At 54.4% G+C, this 17,208-nt stretch overlaps 1 protein-coding gene across 2 annotated transcripts in view; it reads left to right on the forward strand.

Moving 5' to 3' along the window:
• Positions 1–2,976: 2,976 nt before the first annotated feature.
• ZNF423 (zinc finger protein 423) overlaps positions 2,977–17,208 on the forward strand; it is a 299,433-nt gene continuing 285,201 nt past the window's right edge. Inside the window, exon 1 of one of the 2 annotated variants that reach the window (XM_074314929.2) lies at positions 2,977–3,363. In XM_074314929.2, the coding sequence (XP_074171030.1) occupies positions 3,324–3,363 (40 nt within the window). In that variant the 5' untranslated portion in view covers positions 2,977–3,323. The remainder of the gene's footprint in view (positions 3,364–17,208) is intronic. The other variant, XM_074314928.2, reaches the window with a different exon arrangement.

The following is a 17,208-nucleotide window of genomic DNA, read 5'->3' on the forward strand; positions in this document are numbered from 1 at the left end:
GCTGTCGCCACCCCCCCCCCCCCCCAACCCGCCATCCTGTTTCCCCTACCTCTGGCCTCTGGACCTTCCACAGTTCCGTGGGGGTGGAAAAAGGGTAGTGTCGCGGGTCTCTCCGCCCGGTAACCCCTCCTTTCCTCCAGCACACCCCTTCCCCACCGCGTTCCTTTTGTCTGCCCCCCTCTTTCCTGGCTCCTGGCGGGGCATGATCCACAGTTTCCAGGCCCCCCCCCCCCAGAAAGCCTGGGCGGGCGAGCCAGGGGCTGTTCTTCGCCCCCTCCCTCTAGGAGAGGCAGCCTGCGGCGGGGGCACCCTGTAGCCGAGGCCAATCGACCCCTCCCCCAGCGTGTGCCATCTGCCGCCTGTCAGCCTCTCTCCGTGGGCCTCGATCCCAGGCGCCGGCGGGGGTGGGGGAGCTGCTGATTCGGCCCCTCCTTCCTGGCTCCTTCCCAGGCGCCTCAGGCCTCTGCCCTCGCTTTGGCCCTTGGCACCCCTTCTCAGCCTAGCTCCAGCCACCCTCGAGCTGCGGCAGGCGGGTCCCACTTCCCTCCGGGAAGCGAGATGTTGGACACTCGGACGCAAGAACTGGGGAGGACGGTGACCCCGGGGGGTGGCTGGCAGCCTAACTTGGGGAAGGGGGGCAGTCCTCAGGGCCTGGGTCCCACGTAGGGGACATCTAGGTCCTGGTCCTGGCCCCTCTGGGGTTCCTCGCTCTGTCTCCCTGTGTCAAGGTGTCTGGCTCGGCCTCGTTTTTCGCTGGTCACCCGACTCTACCTCGGAGACTGCCTTGAGCGCTAGAGCTGCTCCCCCCAACCCCCGCCTCAGGCACTTCCCCTGCACTCCCTAGACGCGGGGGTGCGGGGTGGCATCTGTCCCTGCAGTCAGCCTAGCACCGGGTGGGAGCCCGCCGGCCCGGAGAGGCGAGCGCGCGGGCTGGGGAACCGCGGGGCGCAGGCGCCCTGCTTGGGGCGGGCGCCGCTGCCCGGTCGGCCCCCGCGCGGCTCTCGGCGGGCAGCGGGCTTTTCCGTGAAAGGTTGCCCTGGGTAACTCGTCTCCGAGGGGACACAGCCCTCCCACTCTCCAAGTGGCGACTTATCGATCCGCGAGATTGATAACCCCCAGCGCCGCGCGGCGCCCCGGCTCGGCTCTCCCAGCCCTGGGCGAGCCGGCCCAAGGTGGCGCCACTCGCTCGGGAGGGGGGCGATGTCGAGGCCAATCCCCCACTCTGGACCTGGCCGCCTGCAGCTGGTGGGGGCGGGGAGGCTGCAAAGGATCGGTTTAGGGGAGCCGCCTGGGCCGACTTTGCCTAAGTCGGGGCCCTTCCCGGGAGGGGTGCGAGACCGGAGCCTCCACTGGTCTAGAGCTGCAGGGACGCCAGGCGCCCCCTGGTGGCTGGGGCAAAACTTGGTGGAAAGTAGGAGCTGGTTTCTTTCGTCCACCGCGGCGGGAGGCACTACTACTGCGATGTTTGGGGCGAAGATGTTCTTTTTATAGTCTTAAGTACGACGTGCGCAACCAGACACAGGGACCCTACAAATGCGGATGTGGGGGCGCACTGAGTTAGCCCGGTGGTGAAAGAGTTTGTGGATGTGTGGCAGCGATGGTCTTCAAACACCGACCTGTGGGCAAAATCCGAGAGCGAAAGACAAGTCTAGGGAGAAGCCTTGTGTGTGGGGCATAATTTACGGAGGTGGCAGTGCTGGGGCAACTCACCCCTGTTTCGCCCGTGAGCCCTTCCCTCACTTTTTGCAGTTTGTGATGTTTGGCAGCACGAGTGGGCCGTGTGTCTGTTCCCTCCTCCCGCCCTTGGTGCCGCCAGCGCCGGAGTCGGGGCCCCGCGTGCCGGTGCGGTGCCCGCGCCGTGCCTGCCGCCGCGGTCCGGGTTTTGCGGGCGGCCGGAGCTGTATTTCCAGCGCTGTCCATCGCTCGGTGCTGTTGGCCCTCTCTCCGTCTGATCCGAGCCGGAGCAGTGCGGGGCGCCCCACGGGATCAGAGCGCTCCCCCGCCGGGACTCCGCTCCTCACATCCTCCTGCTGGGACCCGGCTACATTTCCAGCCAAGCCTGGCTTTATTATGTGTCTCTGCAGTGCAGCCCCAGCAGCCGGATCGGGAGGAGGAGAGCCAGCGACCACAAAGAAGACAGGAGCGCAAGGGAGGCTGGCGGGCGGGCCGGCGCCGGCTGGAGCGCGGAGGAGCCGCCGCCGCTGCCCGGGAGGACGGGAGCCCGGCCGCCGCCTCCCCCCTCTCCGAGCCCCTGGCCCATGGAGGCAGCTAGCGGGGCCGGCGACTTGGCACCGGCCTTTGGATCGGCTGCGCGCTGGGCGCTGAGCACCGCAGCCCGAGGGCAGGCAGCCGCGGCCCGGCGCACGGGCTGAGCGATGCCCGGGGCACGCGCGCGCCTGCCCGCCGCCGCCTGAGCGCCCCCGCGCGCCCCTTCGCCCTCCCGGGGGCCGGCGCCGGGCCGAGCCGAGAGCCAGAGAAGGGGGCGTGAGCCGGGGGCCCAGAGCTGCGGCTTCCAAGCCACTGCGGCCGTTTCGAGCCCCCCAAGTAGGCTGAGTTGAGGGACCCTCCTCCCCATCCATCATAATCTCCAAACCAGGCGTTTGGGTATTTTTTTAACCGTTAATATTTATTATTATTATTATTTTTTGTGCGGCAGGGGATAATTTGAAGGCTTTTTTTTTTTCCGGGGGGTACTGAGCTTCCGCACTCCCGACCGCCTCCCGGTCTCCTCCCCCCCTGAGACCCCCTCGACTCCAGCCCAGTCCCCCCTCCTCAGATGGGTTCATTGTGAGCTCCGCACCGGGCTGCGTGGCCGGACGCCTGCAAACTTTGCACAAAAATCCGGAGAGGGGCGGAGGAGGAGGGGAAGGAGGAGGAGGGTGAGGGTGGGGTGGGGGAGGGAGCGAGGGGGCCGCAGGGGCCGGGGGCCGGCGGGGGGGGGGGGGGAGGAGGAGGGGGCGGCTTTTTTTTTTTTTTTTTTTTTTGCATAACTCGGCTCGGCCGAGTGGCCTCCGGACTCCCCGCGCCGCTGGGACCGCCGCTGGGACCGCAAGCCCTCGGCTGCCGCATTGCAACAGGCAGGGCCCCGGCGCGCCCCCCGGGCCGCCCCCCGCCCCCGAGCGGCCTCGGCCGGCCCGGGCCCCCAGCCCAGGGAGGCCGCCCCGGACCTGCGACCCACTCCCCGCAGCCGCCGACCCGGCTGCAAAAAAAAAAAGTTTCCGAGAGGCAGGCGGAGGACAAGGGGGAGAAGGGCAGCCCGGAGCTGCGGGGGGCGGCGGGGGGAGCCGGCCGCGAAGGGCGACGGAGCGCCGGGAGCCCCGGACATGTCCAGGCGGAAGCAGGCGAAGCCGCGCTCGGTGAAAGGTGAGCGAGCGAGGCCCCGCGGAGGCGCGAGCGAGCGAGCGAGGAGGGAGGGAGCGAGCGGGGGAGGAGGGACCGGCGAGCGAGCGGGCGGGCGGCCGGGGACCCGCGCGAGCGAGCCGAGAGGAGGCGGAGGCGGAGGAGGGGGAGGGGAAGGGGGAGGGGCGCGCGGACACCCTCCCCGCCGGGACCCTCTGCGGACCCGGCGCCGCCGCCCGCCGGGGACTCGGGCCTGGGGGCGCCGCGGACGGGCCCTCGCTGTTCCCTGCGTGCGGGCCCCGGGCCCGCGTGGCCAATCAAGGGGTGCGGGCCCGACTTGGCGGGGATTGCAAATCTCGGCGGCGGCGGCGGCGGCGGGCGGGCCGGTGGGAGGAAGGAAGAGGCGGTGAGGCCGGGCGCCCTGGGGGGCCGGCAGCTCCGAGGCCGCTCTCACCGGGCCGCTGCCTTATAGCCCCGGGACACCGAGGGCGGCGGGCGTAGCTTGCGCGCGCCGCGGCTGCCCCGCGCCCCCTGCCCGCCCCCTGGTCGGGCCCCCGCACTTCCTGCCTGCTCCACCGAGGCCAACCCGGCCGGGAGCCTCCCCCAGGAGTTTATTGTGTGCGCAGCGCTGGCGGGACGCGGGCCCCCAGGGGAGCGCAGCGGCCGCGGTGCGCGCCCTTCCGCAGAGGGCGCCCGGGACTCAAGCCGGGTACCCGCAGCCTCGACACCCAGGCCGGCTTCCTGTATCGGGTCTCTGGAGTGCACACGTTTGTGAGGATACATACACCCCTTCGTCTTCTTGCTTTGCTTTCTATTTCCACCGAGGGCCCCCGGCTCGAGTGGGCCCAGGAGAGCAGAGGCCCCGGGGAGAGCCCCTCCCCTGCCCTGCTCTCCCCACCGGCTGGCCTTTCCAGGCCTGGCCTGCTGCTTTGTCCCGATTCCAGCCCCTCCGGTGGGTGCCTGGCCGCGCTGGGAGATGGTAGACCAGGGACAGGATGAGAGCGGCTAAGTCTCTGGAGCCAAAAGTCCCGAGGCCCTTGTCCTCTCCCAACTCCCCTGATGACCTCTGGCCTGAGCCCAGTTCTGCTCTGAAAAGTTCATTTCCTGGAGGCCTGCGCGGGAAGGCGCTGGGGCCCCGCTCCCTTCCTGCCAGCCTTGCTCCTGGCTGGAATGGCTGCGACTGAATCAGGCAGTGAGGGTCCTGAGACACCGCCATGCTGTCCTTCTAAAGTCCCAGGAGATTCCCGGGCACCCGGCTCAGCGAAGACCTTCCTTGTCATCTTAGAAGCCGATCAACTCAGTCCAAACGCTCAGCCACCCGCCTGGGCCCTTCCCTCTTTTTCCGTGAGAGAAGTTGCTGTTGTTCCCCTCACCCTGGCAGGCATCCCAATCCGGGACTGCCTGGCCTTCTCCACAGACTGGGGACAAGGAAACCAGAAGAGAGACCCCAAGACGGGGACAGGAAGACGGTAGATGTTTGTCCTTTTGCTGACTAGAAGGGCTCTGCAGCTTGAAATAATATTTGATTTCTTTTCTCTTTCTCTGGCTCGTTGCTCACTTCTTCAAGAGCCACTTAAGGTGGCCCAGAAGAAAATGGAGACTTCGAGTCACTGGTTGGAAAAACATTTCTCTGTAACTCAGGGCAGTTGGTTTTGAGTTAACTCGGCATAGGTGCACATTTTTTCATAAAGGAAGATGCAAAGCTTACCCACCTCTAGTATGATCTCTGCCTCCCAGCCTCCTTATTTTAGAAGGCGAGTCCCCAAAAGCGAAGGTAGAGCAATTTGCAGTGAACAGATGGGTGGGTGGTTCAGAGTTCCCTGGACCTAATGCTAAACCACTGTGTGTATCGCTGGGAAACAATCAAGAATTGGTCTTCAGCCTTTCGTGAAATGAGCCTTGATGTGGTTTTGAACCACTGTCTCTCTCTAAATGTGTATGTGTGGATGTATAGCAGACAGTTCAAGCTAGTGGATGAGGGAAGAGACAGCAAAGGGGAGCAAGACCGGTACAGGCATTTTGAGAAGTGTTGTAAATGTCAACCACACCGCACGCCTTTCTGGCCTTGGAGTTCGGGGTCCTGTTTCTCCCTGTGGTTCTTTGCATTTCCCAAAGTAGCTACAACCCTAGTCTCTCACCATTTTGCCTTTTATTCAGTTTACTGGGGTGAATAGGGTTGAGATGTGGCCACTTATCAAGGGAGGAATTAAGAGAGAAGATAATTTGAATAGAAAAGAATTGCAGCAGGTGACGGATGTATTGCTTTTCAAGAACTTGCCCCCCCCCCCCCCACTTCTCAAGCAATATTCACAAGTGTGTACCTGAGTGTGGACAGCTCCACACCAAGCATGGAAAACGACAGGTCTTCACCTTTAAAGATGCTTGAAGGTGAAGCTTCTTAAGGAACAGTGCCTTTTAAATTTTGGTTTATTTTATTTTGTCTCCACTGCTGTGTGTCAGGGCGACTGTGGAGGCATTGTAGACTTCCCCAGCCAGCGTTCTGTTGTGAAAGTCGCTTGACTATAATTTGTAATTGATCTCAGAGATGTGAAAGCCCATAGCAAGAAGGAAAGACAGAAATATAACAATTTCTGATAGATGCTCAGAAAGTGTGATTTGAAAGCACAGGCATTGTTGCTTTGGACATCAGACAGGCTTCGGTGGGTTGTGGGGGTTCACGCCCCACTCACGGGACACAACCTCCCTTCTGAGTGGGGTCATTTGTCCCCTGGGATGTTTGTCCTTTGGAAAACCCAGCTCCCAGGGAGGACACCCAGTAAATAGGGAAGGGAGCCAGGGCAATAGGTGAGGGGGGAAAATAGCCTCATTGATTTTCAAAAGGCTTGTGATTTAAAAAAACAACACAAACTCAAAACCATGCATGTCATGAAAGTCACAGTTTCTGACCGATTTTCCCTTCCTACACCGTTGCCCCCTTTTTTTATTCCAGGGGGTGCGGTGTGGCAGTGTGATGATTTGTTCCCTTTGATAATTTTGGCCTCGTTGTGGGGGCTGTTCTCATCACATCTCACTGCTGTTATTTCGGCTGATAATAAATGTCAGGTGATTGGCTAAGCTCTCCCTTCACCCCCACTGCCTCCTCAGATCCATGGAATAGCCCGTTCATTTATACAGAAAACGAATACGTCTTTTTCCCAGTCTCAGTTTAAAACTTTTCAATAATTTGTAATACCGTTGATTTTCTCCATCTAGCAATTGCCTATTAATTACAGTTCTTAATATTAATTAGCAGTTAGGCTGTGTCCACATAACCCCCCCACCCCCACCCCCACCCCTCAGCTCCAAGATCCAAAACCAAACCCAGTGACTTCTCTGTGCTCCCATCCCCTTCTCGGTCCTCCTCTCCTGCCAGCCCATAGCTTTTCAAAAGTCCATCTTATAAATTTGGTGGTCTAGGGACTTGGGAACAGTGTAGCTCGCTGCTGCTCGTGTTTCCATGGAAATAATTGAGATGTAATAAATAGAGGCGTTCTGAGGTTACAGGTTTCTTGATTCAGCTGAGACCACATACAAGTGTAAATTGTCGAGATTTGTTTGGCTAAATGTACATGATCTTGCAGGAAGGGCAAAACAAATCTTTATAGATTCTTTAGCTTTCTATGTGGATTGGGGCAGTTGACACTTAATCCTAATATTTAATCCCCCCCCCCCCAATTAAGTCACCCTTTCCCAGCTTTGGAAGGGCCTGTCTTGTTCTCAAAAACATCCTTTATGTCTAGTAATTGCTGTTTAGATTCTTACACCTGTTTCCTTGCAAAAACTTAATAAGCGATTAAAATAAGATAACCGTGTGCCTCTGGCAGGAGGACCCTGCCAAATGTTTAACCGATAAAGTGCCTAATATTCCTTAATAAGGAAAGGTGCAAAATGCTGGTGGCTTTACAGTCCTAAAGTCATTGTGTGGAACCGGGAGCCCTGGTTCTGTTGTGGCATGCTGCAGTGTGTTAGAGAGGGGAACCCAGAGGAGGAAACTGGAGTGCGGTATCTCTGAGTACCGCGTTCTAGCTGGGGGTGAAAGGCTGGGGGTGAAAGGCTGGGGATCTGCTTCAGCCTAATAGACAGTTGCAGTAATTTCTGTATCGGTAGCCAACTCTTACGCTGGTGGCTGTGGAATTCTTCCCCCGATGTAGGATTTAATAGTCTGGCAATTAGATGCATTGATTTCTCTTAACTGTTCATTTGGATGTGTAAACGAAAGGAACCTGCCACTGAGGCTGGTGGTGCACACGCGCTGCCTGGCTCTTGGAAAAAGTCTGGCGTAGGTGGTGGCCGTGGGACAATATGACTCCTCCAGGCAGTGTTGGGGCCAGTTCCCTCTTATTGTAGAATTCTGCCCATTTTGCAGTGAAGTGAACAGCACCTGTTGTTCAGATACCGTTTAAAAATAAACTGTGTCCAGTTAGTTATGTCTGAAAAGTAAAAACGTCCTTTTCTGCTGCAGACGCTTACAGAGTAACATCTCTGTATTTGAGTGACTGGACTCCCTGCATATTTTCAGCAGGTGGTCTGTTAGGTACCAGAGGGAAAAGTCGCAAAACACCTTGGCTCTGAGTTCCTGAGGGATCCCTCCGCTGGAAATCCAGTGGGTTCTCTCTCCTCCTCCTTCTCAGCAAGAGCTTGAGGCCACCCACACCAATGGCTCTGTTGAGCCCTGAAGACATGTGGACATGGCGTCTTGGACCCCTTGGCAGGCTGGTGGACTCAGCGACTTCAGTCGCTCAGAGAGTCTGTAGATAATGAACTCTCACAAATGTCAGTACCTGTTAAATCCCTGGACCTTCTGTAAGGGGCACCACCTGCTGACATGCAGGCATCTAAAACCGTCTGGATGGTAGGCAAACAGAGGACTTCCAGCTTTCCTGGTGGCCCCACTGTTTTTACCAAGGTGGACGGGTAGGTTTAGTTAACTGGCCGCGGTTAAAATGGATTTACCTTTCCCAGACCTTGTCCATGGTACTCTGGTGTTTGCAAAGAATATTATCTTCATGTCTCAAAAACGTTTACAGTAGATATCAGGGCTCCTTTCTTATCTGTGGGCCTCGGGTAATTATAACAGGATACCTTGAAAAATGTTGGTGCACTCCCCATCACTGTCAGTAGCCTGGGAAAAACCTCCATGAGTCTAGGATGGTGATTTTGACAATGTCTGCAAATTCCTGTCAGCTTGCAAAGGCATTTTGTGCATAAACATGTTAGACAGTAATCAGAGTGGTTCTGCACCCAGAATGGACTAATTAAGCCTGGATCGGTTATATCCCGCTTGAAGTTTTTGGCACTAGCTTATCAGCTCCCTTGGCATAACTTGGAAGAGGTAGGGTGGAGTAGAGTGGGGAAATGCTGATGGAAACTTTTGATTCACAGCTTACCTGCCGGGATCCGTGGCAGCCAATGATTGGGGTTGTACACTCAGTAAATAAAAATACTTTACCTCTTTCACGGAGAGCCAATTAGCTGATTGCTCTGTGTGGCTATCTTTAAGGAGGAAGCTGTTTTACCTATCTTCTTGCACAAAGGTTTGATTTTAATGTCTTGTGAAAAGGATTCTCTTTGTCTTGATTGATGTCAGGAATGAAAGCATGATGGTAATATCCCTTTGAAAGCTATTGTATCGTCAGCCCTGGCTGACAGCGGGAGGGCCTCCCAGCGTTATAGATTAGTGCTGTGAAAACACTGACATTTTCTTTGTTACGTTGCTGTTGTTCTACTTGCAAAGTCAATTACACAATGTCGGAGCTCAGTTACCCAGTTGACTTTGGAAGTAGCAACGGGCCTTCATTCTCTTCTTAAAGATATAATTTTCCTTTGTTGTTGTTTTTGTTGTTGTTGGGGTTTTTTTGGCTTTCCTCCCTGGGGCGTCCCCCCCCCCCCACTCCATGTGTTAGCTACTCATTGTGACAAGTCGGATCCAAAGGCTGCCGTATCATTATCTCCGAATTCTTCTGCTCATCCCCATTTCTGTGGCTTCTTATTGATACAGTGACTACAGCAGCCAAGATACATAAAAGACCCATCACATGAGATTACAGTGTTGATACTCTCTTACCATGTGGGTCGCTCTCTGGATTTGGGGTCCTTGAGGTTGGCAAATTCAGGGTTTTCTTTCTTTATTTCCTGTAGACTCTGACCGGGGCTGAACCAGGTTCCTGGGTGGATGGGACCCCAGCAAACAGTTTTCTGTTATGGAAGATTTATAAGCATCGGATCTCAGAGGCCGGGGCTGTTAAGTTGAGGACTCAGAATCCTGGCTGATATTGTGCAGGGGCGGCAGGGCTCCCACTAGAGAACCACAGAGCCGTCCTCCTCCCACGGCAGAATCAGAAGGCAAAGGCATCCTGGGACTCAGCAGTGACTGGCATTCCATCTAAGTGTGTGGAATCCTGGTACTGAAAGAGAGGCAAGCCCTGAAAGGGCCAAGGCTGGAAACGGTCTGGTGGATGTGTTTTATCTATTCTCCCCCTCCCCACCGCCTTCACCTCCGCCTTCTCCAGAAAGAGGGAAGCCTAAAATCCCTCAGTTCTATGAACCTGACTGCCAAAGTAGCCGTTCCCTGAGAGGGGACAGACCTTGGGGGCAAGGAGACTGCTGCCACTAAGTCCAGATGACAGGGATCCATCAGGAAACTCTGATGGAGGACGCTAATCGTGGGCCCCTGAAGTTGTTATTATGAACCACCAGACAAGAGCCTGTGCTCACCAGCAATTTGTCAGGACTAATTTTGTTTTTCTCCAATAATTGAAAATTAATGTCTTGAAGTGAAAGCAGATGTTCATGTCATCTTCTGAATTGGGATATAAAATGGGGCTCTGTAGATGGGCTCACTAATTTAGCAGCAATTTCCCTCTCCCAGCTAATGGGGGTATTGGGGCTGACGTCACCGAAGGCCTGGGGCTCAGGGGATGAGGCAGAATTGCACAGGTTGGGCCGTCGGAGGGGCACGTGCCCTGGGAATGAAGGTGTGGGGGGAGCATTCATTTTGGAAGGACAATTTATAAAGATACGTAGTTTTGTGGACCAGGAAACTTGGAGACTGCATGGTTTGGAGTCCTTATTATCACAAGAAGTATTTATTGAGATAAGTCAAGGCATTGTGCTGGAAAGGGGGAAGCGAACCTGGGTTTGGGTAGAGCAGGGATTCATTGGTTCACGTAGCCTCAGCGGGGTCTCCCTCACCTTCACCTCGAAGAAAGCGGGTTAAAATGGCAGGTTCTGGGCCCAGATCCCAGCGACGCTCACCCCGCCCGTCTGGGGAGGGGCTCAAGGCTCTTCATTTGTTTCCCTCTCCAAAAACTGAGGGAAGACATTTTAAATCTTCTCCAGGAGGCCCTCTTAAGGTACAATTGTACCGAATATTCTAATAAAGAATGTTTTGTAATGAGAAACAAATTGAGGTAAGACACACCTAACCAAATGTACCCTTGTAACCATCTGAAGTGTATGGCTCAGGGGCATTAAGGCGTTCAGGTTGTGTAGCCGTCACCATCCTGGACTCTCAGTTTTAGTCAGCGCCCAGGTGGTGTTGGTCTGGGGACCCCCTCCCCTACACACACACACACACACACACACACACACACACACACACACACACACACACACACAGGAGGCCATCCACTTCAAGGCCTCCATTTTTCCAGGGAGAACTGAAATGGCAGGTGAAATGACTCCGGGAGCTGGGGGTGCTTTTCCTCACCAGTGTGAGAGGTGAGACTGGTGTGCCCACAGCTGGCAGATTAAGACATCATCAGGCCTGGTGGGCAGGGGGCAGGGGGCAGGGCAGGAGGGGTGCTTAGAGCTGTTGAGTGAGCAGGTGACCATTTTCAGGCTTCGAACATTCCTTCTCTCCAAAGCCCTTGGGGACACCATTCCTTGGAGACTGAGGCCGGCTGGGTGTGAACTTGCCCAGTGGCCCTGGCAGGGCAGATCCCAGTGGCCCCCGCACCTGCCTTCCAGGACCCAGGAGGGCCCCCTCCACCGGCCCTGCAGGCTGCAGGCCGGTTCGTCTGTGATGAGCGAAGGAGAGGGTCAGCTGTTCTGGAATGACCCGCTAGTTGCCTGGATTTCCAGTCCTAGAGTGCACACCAGCGCTGGTCCGCAGGTCTGGGAGCAGCAGACTCGGACTGTTCTCCTTGGAGTTGCCAGGCACCTCTTTCTCCCCTGGTTTTCTCTGTAATTGAAATTTGCCCTTTCGTTACCTGGGCATGAATTATTTTTTGCAGCGTTGTCATTCCCTATCCTGCTGTGAGGTTTATCTCTTCTGTTGATCCTAATTAAATAAAACACACTGCTCACCTAACTCCTGTTGCACTGAATTTTACCTGCCTGAAGGCAGTGCTGGCCATCTGGGCTTATTAGGGAGCAGGGCATGGCTGGCCGAGGGAGCTGGGGTGGGGTGGGCGGCTAGTAGCTGCCACATCCAGGCTGCGTGGTACCCCCTTGGCCTGGGGGCTGCAGGGCCTTGTAGCCACCAGCAACATATATTTCTGGTTCCTAAAGCTGAGATATGGCTTTGTCCCTAGCCTCCTGGGGCTGCAGGTTTGGACTTGGGGAGACGAGAGGTAGTCACCAGAGAGTCCCCAGGGAGAGGGTGAGGGAAGAGAGTGGCTCCCGCAGGGAGGGAGGATGGAAAGAGGGGGCAGGCTCCTGTCACCTGGGGTGGAGGCTGCAGAGAGCGCTGGGTTCCCTCGGGAACAGTGAGCAGTGACACGTTCTCAGTGCCCAGGACAGCTCTGCAGATGCCTTGTGACCCTCTGCGAGAGACTGGCTAGCCAGGGGCCTGGCACGCATGTTGGGAAGATTCAGACCTTTCCTTTTAGCCTTTGAACTTCTCAGAAGCCTGAAAACCCTGGTTGAGAAGGAAACGGGGAGATCACTTCAGATTCTGTGGGCACGTCTGTGGTGTCCTCAGTTCCATCCAGCCTGGACTGGCATGCTGTCAGGGGCAGGGAGCTCACTACCTCTGCAACCCACCTGTGCAGTGTCAGCTTGGATTTCCCATGTTCTCCCCTCCAGTCAGCTGCAGTGGCCGCCTGGGGTTTAGGTGCCTGGGTTCTGTCTCTGGGGGCCCCAGGGAGTCCCTCAGACCCCCGACCCCAGAGCAGCCCTGCTGAGAGTCGGCAGAACTTGCCTCCCTTGAAGGATTTCTTTGTATGAAGTCAGCCTGCTGGGCGTCCAGGACCCACACCCACTCGTCCATCGCCTCGACCCCGGCTTCTGGGTCCTACTGTTTAAAAAGGATTTTTTAAGTGGATGAGTGAATATGTACACTGTTGAGGGGATAAATGAATGGGTGGGACAATGAATGAATGAATGATTGATGGTCAATGAATTCCTAAACGAGTGAGCAGCCGTGAGCTGATAGGGCGCGAGGACTATCTTAGGCGTGAGGCGGGTGTGGGCTCACCGCTGGCATCTGTGATGGTCCCTCCTGCCCCCACCCCCTTCAGCCCCTGTTCCTGCTCAGGAGGTGAGAGCTGCTCCACCTGGAGGCAGCGATGCTTTGTGCCTGTTCTGTCCCCTTTCCCTCAGCCCATTGTCACTCTCTGCTGTGACAGTGTAGCCACTGTTTGTGGAAAGCTTGGTGCTTAGCATTGTGCTAGATTGTAACACATTGTTTTTAAGTGGTCAGGGCACTGTGAGATTGTGGCACTAATTTTAAAGACAGCAGCTTTGAATGGCTGCCCACCCGCCAACCCAACCCCGACTGCCATCCGGCCTCATTACTGGGGGGCTTGGCTTTGACGTCGTGGGCTCGGGCTCTGTAGCCCAACTTCCAGGAAGCGGACTTCAGGACCTTCCTCATCTTTTAGGGACAGTTTGCCCCCCGAATAGCATAGGAGTGAGGGGTGGGGTCGGGAGAGGTGGGCAGGAAGGAGAAGGTGAGGTGTGTTTGCAGGGGGACCTGCCAGTAAAACTCAGACTAAACAAGGTGAGTTGCGAGTGTTCGGGTTCTCTCATAAGGGGGGTTGTGGGTTGCAGGAAACATGCTCTGTGATCTTGGGCAAGAGAGCTTTCTCTGTGCGGGTCTGAGTGTCCCCATCTGTGAAATGGGATGGAACTGGTTGGACAAAGAGCTATATTTGTCTGTGATGGTTTAGGATTTTAGTTCCTGGAACATTCAAAGGGGAAAACACAAGAAGCTTTGGCTTTAAAATATTATGGGCTAGAAAGCTGTTAGGTCTTTGCAAGTTACGTTTTTGAGGTGACCAGTCCACAGAGTGAGAAGTCCGAAGAGGCAGCTCATGGAAGTCCTGCAGCACGTGGTGGGGTGTCCTTTGCCCCCCTGGCCCGTGAGAGGGTTGAGGGGATATGGGACATGAGCGAGGTCAAGGGCATCTTTTCCGTCATCTGTGAGTTCATCCTGTGGTGTCCCTGGCTCCTTTGCCTCTTGAGGCTTCGCCAATCATTATTGGAGCAGGTTCTCAGGTGCTTCTCGCATCCAGGGACCATGTGGGCCGAGAATGAGCAGGTCTCCCATGTGGCCATCCCGAGCCACCAGCATGGCCCGCCCTGACCCCCGGGCAGGACATGTGGCACGACCGTCATGACCCAGCACTTACTGTGCCAGGCCTGCCGTCAGCTCCTCCCATGGGTTCCCCCACTGCCAGTTCTCAGAACAGCTCTGATGATCTGTTTCACAGGTGCACACACCGAGGCACAGACGTACCTGGCCCAGAGTCACACGGCTGGAGCTGGCGGAGCAGGCCTGAGCCTAGGCCTGGTCCAGCTCCAGCGCCTGAGTCAATAACCACCACCTTTACTTACAACTGCCTAATGGGCCAGAAAGGACAACAAAGAAAGCCCGATTTCTCCGGGGGCTGGAGAAACCCCCAGACTCTGGACCAGGACCAGGGGCCATGCGTGAAGGCCTGAGATTGTTTCTGCCCCCCTCCCTCTGTGTCATGTGTCTTTTGGGCTGTCCATATTCACATCTTTAAAAAAATGGCTTATACATCCTAAAAAAAAGGAAAATGTAATCCCTTCCGTCCCCAGAGATAAGCACTGTTATCCAGTTATCTTTTCTTCCAGACCTTTTCTGTGGTGCGTTTACACAAAAACATATGTGTATATACCCATCCGTGCATAATTTTCAACCTAGATAGGATCATATACTGCTTGACTACACTTTCTATTGTTTACTCTTTTCATGTGGCACCGAGTTTGCAATCTTGGTTACACATTATCATCTTGGGCACTTAAAGAAGTAGCATGACCCGGGCCCCACCGCAGACCAAGTAATCTCGAGTCTTTGAGGATGAGGCCCCTGCTTAGTGTTTGTTTTTGTTTTGTTTTGTTTTTTAAAGCTTCCAGGGTACTTCCAGCGGGCACCAGAATGAAGGTCCATTAGTCTAGGAGGTACCATCATGTCGAGTGAGAGACCTACTCCACTTCAACGGCCATACTGCTCTAGAATGGATGTACGTCCTAGGGTTGATTTACAGCCCTCTACTGATGGACATTTACTTGTTTCCAGTGTTTTTATTGTTTTAACAGTGATGTGGTGAGCATCCTCGTTTATAAATCATTGTGTTTCTTAGGCTGGATTCCTAGAAGTGGAATTGTTGGGTCAAAGGATAGTCTCTTGAAAATTTTGATAGATATTTCCAGATTGCCATCCACAAAGGGTGTGCCGTTACCTGTTAATAATAATTATGTGCACGCATGTCTCTCCTAATCCTTGTCCCCATAGGATGTGTTCTTTTTTCCCCTTCTTCCTTGTCCCTCTTCTCTTCCTCCTCTCCTTCCTCTTCTCCTTCCCACCTTTTTATTTTTGTCAGTCTGACAGGCAAGAAATAGCTCATTGTTTTAATTCCCTGATTCCTGGTGAAGTTAACCATTTTCCTTATGTTTATAGACCATTTTGATTTATTCAGGAAGGGGCATTGCACTGAACGTGGAGCTTGGGGTTTGGGCATTTCTTTCCCTCAGCTAGTTCTTTAGTCATGTCTCTTTTTTCTTTCCTTCCTTCCTTCCATTTATTCATCCATCCATCCTTCATCCATCTATCATTTATTCATCCATCCATCCATCCATCCATCCATCCATCCATCCTTCATTCATCTGTCATCCATCCATCCATCCATCCATCCATCCATCCATCCTTCATCCATCTATCATTTATTCATCCATCTATTCATCTATCTGTTCATTTATCCATCCATCCATCATTCATCTATCCGTCATCCATCTGTTTATCATCCATCCAACCATCCATTAATCCTTCCTCCTTTTTCTTCCCTCCCTTCTTCGCTCCCTTTTTCCCTCCCTCCCTCTTCCCTCTCCCTTCCCCCCTCACCTGTAAGTCTGTGTTCAGAATACAGCACCAGAAAAAAAACACCTTAGCTTTTAACCTGTCACCTGCGGGGGCGACCCTACCCTCTGGGAGGTGCCAGGTTGTGAACGAGGCCCCAGCACCCTCGTGTCCAATCTCCCCACCTCACCAAGGGCAGTTGCCCTTCTCAAGGGGCACACTGGCCAGACACAGGGAAAGGGACTTGTGGGAGCGCATATGCCCCAGAATGGGTGTACGTGTGTATGCCTGTGTGTTTATGGTGCACAAACGTGTCGGCATGAGTCTGTGTGCCTGTGGTGTGCGCATGTGTGTGAGTCTGTGTGCATGCCTGTACTATCTTGAGGTCATCTGTGGGTGTACATGTATGCATGCATGTATACATGTGCGTGTGTGTGTGCCAGCCTCCCGGGGCAAGAGACCCTTGTCATTGCTTGCATGCTTCAGCCTAGCAGTCCAGGGGCAGAGGAAAGGCACATGGCTGGTAGACGTCGCTTATGAATTTACTTCATATCCACTCACTCGGATATTTTTGGGACGCCTGTTATGTGCAAGCACTATGTTAGACCTGACCTTGCAAAAAGACAGAAGCAAGTCCTTTCTCCGTGCTAAGATTCCGTTTACCATATGCACAGCCATAGTTGTGAGGGTGGGAAATGAGTGTTTCCCAAAATGCATTCCAGGATTTTGCTGTTCCACCAAAAGAATAAACAAAATGTTTTCTGTGGCCAAACACATCTGGCAAACAGTGCGTGAAGCAGAGTTAAGTTTTTAATTTTCATGGCTTCTCAGGGCATCACAAATGCTAATGTGGAACTCTCTCAGAGGTGTTCATACAGGTTTCCCCCAAATCCCTAGGTAGAGCATTCCTGTGAAACCTCTAGTAAGCCAAAATACCAGAAAGCGAAGAAGCAATTACTACTAATTTATATGGAAAGATTTTTGAGCATTCCCAGAACTCAAAAATACCCTACCAAATCATACCAAATGTGCTTTCTGTAACTGCAGCCAGTTCTACGCTAAGCGGAACGCCCTTCCGAGCTCTCTGAGGCTTTTCGGACACCTTCGTACGTCTTGTTAATGGGTGCACAAAATAAGTCGAGGTAAAGAAACCCAGATGCTCACAGACAAGCTCAAAGCCACGGGGCTTGATGCTAAGCTGCTGAGTGTGGTTCCGGGGAAGGAGCCTGGCCGCTGGGCTACTCTCGCTGCCCCGTCGTTCGTCCCCCCCGCCCCCCTCCAAGGTTAGCTGCAAATCAAACACTGGACTCTGTTTTCACTCTTTGCCTTTTTTTGTAATAGTGAAAATCCTCTTTGGATTTTTTTTAGTTATCGAAAATAGGTACTAATGTCTTAAAAAAACAGGTACTAATTTCGTAAAGTGAAGTGTTATAACGTGAACTTTGAGAAAGTGGGGGAAACCTATAGTTTTTGATTTCCAAATCTGTTTGATCACTTGTTATGGAATTCTCTGATGTGGGTACAGGTTGGGTTTCTAGGCTTTTAAGCTTTAGTAGCATGACCTGTTCAGTCATTGCTTTATTTGTTCATCTCATACGTGTTTA

Source organism: Rhinolophus sinicus, chromosome 8, assembly GCF_057876585.1.
Source record: "Rhinolophus sinicus isolate RSI-liver-muscle chromosome 8, RSI-T2T, whole genome shotgun sequence".
NCBI classification, from domain to species: Eukaryota; Metazoa; Chordata; class Mammalia; order Chiroptera; family Rhinolophidae; genus Rhinolophus; species Rhinolophus sinicus.